Genomic DNA, 11,457 nt, shown 5'->3' on the forward strand with positions numbered 1-11,457 from the left:
ATATGGTAGTTAGTTCATAAACCAAAATCATTAATAGATTTTATTTCTGATCTTTTCTTTTTTTTCTTCTCTAAATTGTCTAATAGGGCATGAATTACGATGGCCTTAGCCACCAGGGCTCGATTGATGACTTCTTACTTGAAGACGACTTCTTTAATCCTAACCCTATTCTCTCTGAGATGTACTCAACATTAACCCCTACTTGCATCATCGAAAAGAATGCGCAAAAAGCACTCGTTTCTCCACCTTCCTCTTCTTCTTCCTCCTCCTGCTCTGAGGTTCTCATTTCTTTTTCGACACCAACTAAAAGAGATGTTGAAAAATCATACTTTGACCCTTTAACGCACCATTTTGAAGAATCGAATGGAAATAATAATATATACAAGAAGAATTCTGTAGAAGCAGGTGATCATGCTATATTGGAGAGGAAACGTAGACAGAAGTTGACTCAGGTATTCATTCCCTTGTCAAAGATTCTTCCACGCTTGAAGAAGGTTTGCGAATCCCACTTAATTAAAACTTCTCTCTCCTTTTTTTTTTTTTTTTGATTTTTGTTATTACTGAAATGAAGGCCATATATCACCCAAAGGCGGCTGAAATGTAAACAAAAAAAGAATACAAAGAGTAGTAGAGAGGGATTAGGGATCAATACCTCCACAAATAAAAATATTTGATGGTTCTCTTACTTTAGTACTGGCTAAATATAAACAATATAGGTAATGAATTTTCCTCTCAGGTAACACTGACGAGGAAAACGAAGAATGGAGGGGGAGGGCTACAACGTCAGGTAGGAAATTCAAGCAATCAACCGAGGAACTATGGAATTCCACAATTTGTGGATGCTAAGAAGATGAGAAACATCAAAGCGATTCAAGGAATTGTGCAGTTAGGTTTAAGCCAAGGATATGAGATGACTACAAGGAACTCAATGATGACTCCAATTGCTTCAACGAAGTCTCCTACGGCACCGTTGAAAACTCCACAAATGGCGGAGAAATCAGGGGGATCATGGGCGGATAGGGTGGAAGCAGAATTGACGGGAAATAATGAGGTGAGTAAGGAGCAACTAAGCAGGAAAACAAGTTCATGGAGCAAAATTGTGGGAACAGCACCAGAAGTGGAAGGATTAGATCTCAATTGTGAGGAAATATCGAGAGAAAATGTGAAAATCACTATGGAAGACATCAAGGATGAAATTATTTTCTGGAAATCAACAGTAATATGTTATGTATTGGGATCCGACCCTCCATTGGCTGTAGTTGATGGATACTTTCGTAGAATTTGGGGAGGGCTTGGTATTGATAAGATTGTGCAAGTCAATAGAGGTGTGTTTCTGGTGCGATTTCACACAATTGACAGCAGAAGCAAAGTCATTGAGGAGGGAGTCTAGATGTTCGACAAAAAGCCTGTAGTAGTAAAACCATGGGAACCTGATATAGATGTAAGTAAAGAGAAAGTTGACAGAATTCCGGTATGGATTAGACTCAAGGGACTGGATATTAAGTATTGGGGGAAGAATGCTCTCACCAAAATATCAGGGATGACAGGGAAGCCATTAAAGGCTAGCAGAGCAACAACAAATAAGAAGCGACTTGCATTAGCTAGGATATTGGTTGAAGTGTCAATAAATCAAATTTACCCAACACAAGTCATGTTTGAGAATGAGATGGGAAAAATAGTGAAACAAGAAGTATATTATGAATGGAAACCTACATTATATCCAAAGTGCAAAATATTTGGACATGAATTACAAAACGGTAGGAAATTACACAAAGAAGAAGCAGAACTGAGAGGGAAGCAGATTGAAAAGGAGAAGCAAGTAGTAGAGGGGACAGAAGTGAGGGCAAAGCAAACTGAAAAAGAGAAGCAAGCAAGGGAGGGGACACCCAAAGCAGGGGAGGGGACATCCAAAGAAGGAGGGCAGAACAAGGGAGAAAACAGAGCAAGGGGGATAAGGAAAGAAACAAATGAAGGTAATGTAGGCCAGACAAAGAATATACAAGACAAAGCAGTCCCTATCAGGAATGCATTTGCAGTACCAGACAAAGCTATAGTAATACAAAGTCAGGAGGCAACCAGTACTACTGTCCATGAGGGAGAACAGGATAAGGGTGGCCCAGAACAGGGAAGGGGTGGGATGAACCCCTTACCAAATGGATAAGATCAGATTTTGGAATGTTAGGGGCCTTAACAAGCCAGATAAATAGAAAGATATTCATCTGTTTATGCATAATAGTGGGACTAGCTTGTTTGGGCTTCTGAAAACCAAGATTAAAAGAGCCAAAGCTCATAGTGCTTCTCTTAATCTATGTGATGGATGGTCGTTTACAACAAAATTAGCAAAGCACCCAAGGGGTAGAATATGGTTGATGTGGAAACTAATGATATATGAGGTAGATATTCTGAGAACAACAGATCGGCTAATGCATAGTGAAGTAAGGTATAAAGGTACTGGGAAGAGGCTATATGTAACTATGGTATATGCATATAGTGATATGGCTCTTAGGAGAAATTTGTGGAAGGAGATAGTTGATATATACAATCATACTCAAGGCTCATGGGCTGTGATGGGGGACTTTAATAATGTTCTGAACAAGGAAGACAAGATAGGGAGTCCAGTGACAATGGCTGAAATCAGAGACTTTAGACAATGTGTTGATACATGTTGCTTTGAAGAGCTAAAACCAATAGGGGCTTTCTACACTTGGAACAATAAACAAAGTGGAGCTGATAGAGTAATGAGTAGAATTGACAGAGTGTTGGTAAACATAGAGTGGATGATAGAGCCGCCAACTTTAGTGGTTCACTACATGACTGAAGGACTGATGGATCACAGTCCTGCAATAATCAATTGGGAGAATGAAAATCAGAGAAACAACAGGCCATTCAAATATTTCAATATGTGGAGTATGGATCCGGAATTCAAACAATAAGTGAAATCTAGTTGGAAGGATGGAATCAAAGGAACAAAAATGTATCAACTAGTGGGGAAGCTGAATAGGCTTAAGAATGGGCTCTAGCAATTGAATAAAAAGAAGTTCAGTGATATTGAATTGCAAACAGAACATGCTAAGGAAGAATTAGAGCATTGTCAAAGACAAATCCAACAAAACCCCTCCAATCAGCAGTTAGCTACAAAGGAACAGGAACTGGGAAGTAAATATATGAGAGCAAAGCAAGCAGCAAATCAGTTCTTAAGGCAAAAAAACAAAGTGGATGGCTGAAGCAAGGAGATCAAAACACCAGATACTTTCATAGTTGTATGAAGTCCAGAAGAAAAGCAACAAAATCTTCTCAATAAAAGATTCTAGAGGCAGCATGGTCACTTCTATGGGGGAAATAGCCGGGGCTTTTATGGAGTTTTACACTGGACTTCTGGGAACTAAAAAAGATGATAGGACTCATGTATGCACTAATTTGGTGAGGAAAGGGGCAGTAGTAACAGAGGAACAAAGAAACATGTTAAATGAAGAATTCACTGAGAAGGAGCTCGAACAGGCTCTCTGGCAAATTGATGGGGAAAAAGCCCCGGGTCCTGATGGTTATGGTAGCAACTTCTTTAAAGACAGTTAGGACATCATAAAAACTGACCTTAAGGAGGGAGTTTTTGAGTTCTTCAGATCAGGGAAGATGCAAAAGGCAATAAACAACACAGTTATCACAGTGATCCCAAAAAGTAACCATGCAGAAGCAATTGGGGACTACAGACCAATAGTCTGCTGCAATACAGTTTACAAGATCATCTCAAAAATGATATGCAATAGACTCAAAACCATCCTGCCGAGCATCATCTCTGAAAACCAAAGTACTTTGTAGCTGATCGAACAATCATGAAGAATATATTGATTTGCCAAGATCTTATCAGATTGTACAACAGGAAAGCTGCAACTAGGAGCTGCTTGATAAAAATAGAACTCAAGAAGGTATATGACTCCATAGAATGGGAATTTGTAAAGGAAATGTTACACGCCCTAAATATTCCTACGAAGTTCATAAGGTGGATCATAAAATGCATTTCAACTACCCAATATACTATGGCAATTAATGGAGGGCTATATGCAAGCATACGAGGAAAGAGAGGCTTGAGACAAGGGGATCCCATCTCCCCTTTATTATTTGTCATATGCATGGAGTACTTTACAAGAATTATAAAGTTAGTGGCTTAGCAGGAAAGGTTTGGCTACCATGCAAAGTGCAGAAGCTTACAGCTTAACCATCTATGCTTCGCAGATGATGTGCTCCTGTTCTGCAAAGGTGAATACCAATCTATTATGCCGATGTTAAGAGGACTACAAACATTCTCCAACTCTTCAGGGCTAACAACTAATGCAGGGAAGTCGAACATATATACTGTTAACATGGAGGCTCAGGAGATAGAGAATCTGTTTGAAATAACTGGTTATAATAAAGGCAGCCTTCCTTTCAAATATTTAGGAATTCCAATATCATTGAAGAAGATATAAAAAATAGATTGCCAAGTACTAGTGGATAAAATAATAACAAGAATAAGGAGTTGAGGCTCAAAACATCTGTCTTATGCTGGGAGGGTGCAAATGATCAACACAGTGCTAATGCATCTCCACACGTACTGGGCATTAATCTTTCTACTTCCCAAAGCAGTGCTCAAAAGGATCACTTCAATATGTCGGAACTATCTATGGGATGGCAAGGTGGAGACAAATAGAAGACCATTAGTGGCCTGGGATCTTGTTTGTAGGCCAAGGCAAGAGGGAGGGATAGGAATAAAAGATTGTATAATTTGGAATGAAGCTGCAATAGGGAAGTATGTTTGGGATATAGCAACAAAGACTGATTCTCTGTGGGTTAAATAGATCACATATATACTTAAAGAAAACTGATTGGTGGCTATATAGTGTACCCCATGATAGTAGTTGGTATTGGGAAAAAATATGTCATGTAAGAGACAAGCTTGCAGGAGGGTACAACCAGGGCAGATGGCAAAGACAAATAGGAGGATACACAATCATGAAAGGGTACTCTTGGCTGAGAGGGACTCTGGATACTTGCCAATGGGGAAGATGGGTTTGGAATGTGCAAAATGTTCCAAAGTATAGCTTCATTTGCTGGCTAATGATGCAAGGGAAACTGCTAACTAAGGATAGGCTAACCAATAGAGGGATCAGTTCAGATGGCCTATATGTATTGTGTGGAAATGCCCCAGAATCAATAGAGTACTTGTTCTATGAGTGTCACTTCTCTAAGCTGTGTATCAATGAAGCTCTGCAATGGCTGAAAATAAGCATAACAAACTATGAAGGGCAGCATCTATGGAAAAGAATTGGTAGGAAGATGGGGAGCAAATTTAGAAAGGAGTTCTCCTATGCTATATTGGCTGCATTGAGCTATCACATATGAAGGGGGAGAAATGAAGCTTTATGGAAATGTGCTGTGCCTAGGCCTAGCAAGATATGTGCCCAGATAAAAAGAAATGCAAAGTTCGTGCGATGGAGATAGTCAACAAAAAGAAGCGGGACAAGGATAGAAGAAGTATATAGCTAAATAGAGGTTAGAAATAATACATGTACATTATAGGATACAAATAGACTTACTTGTGCCTAGACGGGTAAGTATAGAATTATATATAGTCAGGTGGTAGAGATGTCTTTTGCTTTACTTCAATATATTTGTTCTGGTGATGAATAAAAAAATTTCATTCCACCAAAAAAAAAAAATATAGGTTCTGGAAGAGAAAACTTGCCTTGAAAATATCCTTCTTCTCGTCTAAGTTTGGTCCTAAATGACACTAATGACGTGAGGCGCTTTCAGCAAAAATCATGCAAGCTTATTTAAAGCGAACAATGTCACATTCTATTAAAAGTGTCTTTTGGATGGCTAACCCAACCGTGAATTTAATATTTCGATCATTCCCTTGTGTTAAACAGTCCATATAAATATACTCATATAGTCAAATGCATCTTATTTGTTTTACCTACATAAGTGCCCTTCATCTGGTGTTGCTGAAATAATTACTAGGATAATGTAGATGGACAAGGCTTCGCCCCCCCCCCCCCCCTTTGGGTTACATTTTAAGTCTTCGCTTTAATTTTCTAATTCATCCAAAGATAAACAACTTGAACTAATAAGTTCTTCTTTGGTTCGTGATGTAGATGGACAAGGCTTCTCTACTAGGAGACACTAACCAGTACATGAAAGAGCTTCAACAACGTGTAAAATTTCTTGAAAAAGAAATAAAAAATAACCCTAGCAAAAGATCAGCAAAAGTTCCTTCGGATGTTTCATTGTCCGAAGGAAGTGATTATAGCAGCAATGAGGAAGACATAGTGCCAGAGATCAACGTAAGAGTATTTGATGAAAGTGCACTTATTAACATTTACTGCTACAAACAAAATGGAGTTGTCGGAAGAATACCGTCGGAAATGGAGAGATTGCATCTTTCAGTTCGTGACATGAATATAATGTCATTTTCTCGTACTTGTCTGGACATATCCGTTGTAACTGAGGTACGTCCATGTATAGCTCCCGTGCTAAATGTTACTCCCTCTCAGTTATTTATATTTCCCCTTAAGAAATCATAAATTTTGAATAATTTAATTATCCTCATCTCTCTTAAATAAAAGTACACTCTATTAATATTGTTTACTATCAAGAATAATTCAACATTAAGGGCAAAATAGAAAAAATTAATATATTTAATCTTGATTTTCTAAACGACAAGTATTTTGGTCAAATATTTTTAGTAACCTTGACAACTCAAATGGGATGGAGTTAGTAGTATATTATAAGTAAACTCTTTTTGGAATTAATGGGCTTGAAAGTAACTACTATTGAGACTTTTTTGAACCTAATATTTTCCATATATTATCATAGATAATAATAATAATTAAGTGTTGGCCCAAGAACAGGTGAAGTTTTGAAGATTGACAAAAGAACTCAGTAATGGACCAGGTCCATCTTGTGAAGCAACAGTCATGATCAACCTATACATGTGAGATGCACGTGAAGGAGATAAGTCCTACTGATCAGTCATGATCAACCTATACATGTGAGATGCACGTGAAGGAGATAAGTCCTACTGATCAAGCAGCAATATCTCCTGATCTGATTGAAAATGTTTCATATTGGATAAGGGGAAAAAGTCTCCTTATATGAAGAGAATACAATCTAGGATAAAGATAGAGTTAGAGTTTGAGATCGTCATGAATTCTTCCACCATAGAAGAGCAGCAATTGAGTCCCAATCAAACTCTGATTACTAACCTATTAAATGTAAGTGTTGTTCTCTTTTATAAGTAATGCACATACGCAGAAGTTAAACTAAATTGAGAGCAAAAGAGCAAGACGATTTTTCAAGCAATTTATGTGTGATTTGAGTGTGCACTCCTGAAGCTACTTGAAAAAAATAGAAGAACCAGTTCGATTGTGTCTATCTTTTATTCTAGTTCAATTATAGTAGGTGGTTTAAAATTGTACCTTTCAGCTTTCATAGAAGCAATTATATTAGGTACCTAGAGTGTTCAAGTTATAGCTAACTTGAAGTTGTCGCAACAGTTGAGGCTGTGTGCCACAACGGGATTAGAGTTAATCCTTTGATTTACAAAGAGTTTTTGTAAATGCTGTTTTGGCTCAGTGATTTTAGTGGAAGTTTGGGAAAATCCTACTGAGTAGTAGGTCGTGGTTTTTTCACCTTTTGAGCTAGGTGTTTTCCATGTAAACATCTCTGTGTTCTTTATTTTCTGTATTTATTATTCCGTAAACAGTAGTAGTTGGAACACCTAGAAGAACCAGGTTTTTCTATAGTTCAGTTAAGCGAAAATTGGGTACCATACAAATCACTCACCTCTTGTGTGGAATTGACGCTTAAAACATCAATTGTTATCAGAGCGGGTTATCCTTGAAGAGGTTAACACCTTAGGAAAAGATCAAAATGAGTGCACCACTTGGAAACAGGGAAGGGCAATCCACTGCTAGGCCACCACTCTTTAATGGTCAGTACTATTCTTGGTGGAAGAACAGAATGAGAGATCAATCATAGGAGAAGACTATGAACTCTAGGACATAGTCACTGATGGTCCTCTGGCAACTACAAAGTAGAAAGCCGAAGGAGTGGATGTGCCAAAGACAAGAGCTGACTGCACTGCTGAAGACTTGAAAAAATGGGAAAAGAATGCCAAGGCCAAGAAATGGCTTGTGTGTGGACTGGGTCTAGACGAGTACAGCAAGATTCAAAGATGTACCAGTGCAAAGGAAATATGAGACACTTTACAAGTGGCTCATGAAAGAACTCCTCAAGTAAAGAGATCAAAAGGAACACTACTATATTCTCAATACGAGAATTTCAGTATGAAGGAAGGAGAATCTATCCAGGAGATGTACACAAGGTTCACAACATTAATAAATGAACTTAAATCTCTTGGGAGATTATCCTTGAAGAAGACAAGGTTGAGAAAATCTTGTCAAGAGTCTTACTAGTGACTTGGGAAAGCAAAATCACTACTATTCAGGAATTAAAGTACATTGCTACCCTCAAGCTGGACGAACTAATTGGAAACCTCACTACCTATGAACTGAGAAGGCAAACCATGAAAATGGATGCACCCAAGAATGAAAGAAGTTTGACTCTCAGAATAGCTGAAGGTGCAGATCTGGACGATGATGAAATGGCCATGATCACAAGAGATTTCAAAAAGTACCTGATGAGAGGAAAGGGTTCTTCAAGAGGTACAACCTTCAACAAACCAAGGGTTTCTGAGAAACAGACCAACGAGGGTTGCTACAAATGTGGTAAGACTGATCACATGATCAAGAACTGTCCTCAATGGGATATTGAGTGGAAGAAGGAAAGGGATGAACGAAGGAACAGGTTCAACCCAAAAGGAACAAAAGATCAACAAAGGCTATGGTTGCTGCTTGGGGAGAAACATCAGATGAGGACTCAGAAGATGAAGCTGGAGATGAACAAGCACTTATGGCCATCGAAGAATCAGATGATGAACAAGAGGTAAGTGTCCTTCATCTCAAAGACAAGATTAAATTCATGTCTAAAGAAAGTTTGTCTGTACTATTGCTAGACTTTATTGATGAGTCTGAGATAATTAACAATGAGAAGGAAGATCTGTCTAAGGAATGTGTGATTTTAAAAGCCAAATGCAAAAATTTAGAATCTAGGGCTAATGAGAGTGATAGTAAAAATGATGAGTTGAAGAACCAGGTTCTTGTACTTGACACTAGTATCTTAGAACTTAGGTCTGAAAACTTAAAACTAAAACTAGGAACAGGTAAGAAGAAAGCTGATCACACACATCTCACCCTAGAAGAAAACTTAGGAAAAATGAAGGATGAGTTGTACAGGAAGAATGAGTAGATAAAAGTTTTAAAAGAAGATCTAGGGAAGGTAAAACATGAACTAGACAGAACTTACAAATGGAACAAGGCTTCTGATGCACTTTCCTGGCTACAAGAACATCACAGTAGCAACAAAAAAGGACTTGGCTATGGGACTCAAGCACCTAAGTGGGATCTTAAAAGCAACTATCTCACTCTTCCTGAGAACAAAATTTGCACACACTGTGGCAAGACTGGCCATTACAAAAATGAATGTAATGCAAAAGAAAAGGCCCGTCAAAAGAACAAAGCTTTTGTTCAAGAGAAAAATAGGCTGAATGGGTGGGCTAAAAGGAATTTGATTTACCCCTTTGCCTATAGAAAGGGACCCAAACTAGTTTAGGTTCCTAAGACTAACCCTTGATTTCTTTTTGCAGGTCCAAGTGAAGGGAAGTAGCCAAATATAGTACATGAATAGTGGCTACTCAAAACATATGACTGGAAGTAAGAACCAGTTTCTTTCACTTGAGGACTTCAAGGGAGGTAATGTCTCCTTTGGAAATGGGAAGAAAAGTGAGATTATTGGGGTTGGGAAGGTAGGTAAGACAGACTCACACTCCATTGAGAATGTCTACTTGATAGATGGTGTAGACATGTAATTTTTAACCCACGCATTAGAATTATCTTTAATAGTCCTAGTATTTTTAGGATATTTATTGGAGTTTATTTCTATAGGATTTTACTTTATTACTAATTTTAATTCTATTTTTAAGGCACAAAAATTAAAATATACAAAAATAATTTCATGTTTTATTTGGTTTACGTTATTGATATTTTTATAGCAATATATTTTTGTTTTTACCATGATTTTCACTTTTATTTTTGAATATGGTAATTTATATAAAAAATGATATATAAAAATATAGTTTCACAGTATGATATATTTTATTTTAATTAATCATAATTAATTTTAAATCATTTTTATAAAGAAAATGTTTAAGTTTTGTTAATTGGTAGATTTAAAAGAGTTAAAGTCGCAAATTATAAGCCCAATTCTTATGCTAAAAGAGGCCCAAATCTGGGCAGCCCAATCCCATAACCCTTTCAACCCAACCATCCAAACCTTTGACCCGCCGGACTACCCAATGACCCGCCCCATTTTCTTGGTAAATCCTAGCCCTTCACCCTTTTTTAATCCAATGGCCCTAATTAAACCTTAGCCCCATATAAAAGCTCCTGATAATATTTCCTCAACCCTAAATCACTTCAACCAAACGGCGCCTGACCCTCTCCAACACACCTCTGCCAGTGCGCCTACCACCCCAAACTCGTCGGAACTCGTCCAAACCCGGAGAGTTAACTCACATGGTCCCCCCTCATCATTAGCATCTGATTTTAACGTGTTTTCATCTCATCTCACACGCTCTTCTCAATTTCTTTGAAGAATCAGAGCCATTCATAAATGGATGATAGTTAAATTGGAGCCATAGGATCGAGATCTTTGGATCCCAAGCGTCCATTTGCCTAAAACCCGTTTACACGAAAAAGGCTTTCAGATTTTTAGGGAATTTTTCAGATTTTGGAGATAAAAAATCGGTTTTCTTGGAGAAGAGGAGAAGAAGATTAGGGAGGGGATATATATTTGGAAGTTTTCGGACAGTCTTGAAGAGGGAAAAAATCAGAGAAAAATTGGGAAAAAGAAGAGGGCTAGGGTTTTCAGGGATTTTTGTTCCTTTTCTTTGGTTTGCTTCTGTTTCTTTTACTTTCATTGCAAAAACAAAAATCAGAAAAAAATACATAATATTTCTGTTACTTCTTTCCATTTCGATTTTGGATTTCAAGATGGAGTTTGATTGAGGTTTGCCGTGGAGTCGAGATCGTTCGAGCTGTTCATTGCTTGCAAATCGAGGTTCATTTGCGGTTCCATTCGTGCCGAGAAAATTCAATCCAGTTTCAGTTCGAGTTATAGCTGCAGTTTCTGCTTAATCTTGTTGTCGCACTCCATTGTATTCGACTTCCAGAATTTATTAAAGCTTTTCGCATTCAGGTTCGTCTTATCTTCTTCTATTCTTTTACTGTTATAATGCTGAATTGAAGCCTTGGAGGAGCCATTAAAAGATGAGTTTAAATCTAGGTGATGTCAAGAATCTGTTAG

At 37.8% G+C, this 11,457-nt stretch overlaps 1 protein-coding gene across 1 annotated transcript; it reads left to right on the forward strand.

Moving 5' to 3' along the window:
* The first annotated feature begins 2,225 nt into the window (after window positions 1-2,225).
* LOC138887558 (uncharacterized) lies at window positions 2,226-3,224 on the forward strand. Its single transcript, XM_070169319.1, has 2 exons — window positions 2,226-2,907; window positions 3,064-3,224. Exons 1-2 carry the CDS (start codon window positions 2,226-2,228, stop codon window positions 3,222-3,224), a joined length of 843 nt encoding a protein of 280 aa, XP_070025420.1.
* The last annotated feature ends 8,233 nt before the right edge of the window (window positions 3,225-11,457 follow it).

The sequence above is a fragment of the Nicotiana sylvestris genome, chromosome 3 (genome assembly GCF_000393655.2).
Source record: "Nicotiana sylvestris chromosome 3, ASM39365v2, whole genome shotgun sequence".
Taxonomy (NCBI): Eukaryota; Viridiplantae; Streptophyta; class Magnoliopsida; order Solanales; family Solanaceae; genus Nicotiana; species Nicotiana sylvestris.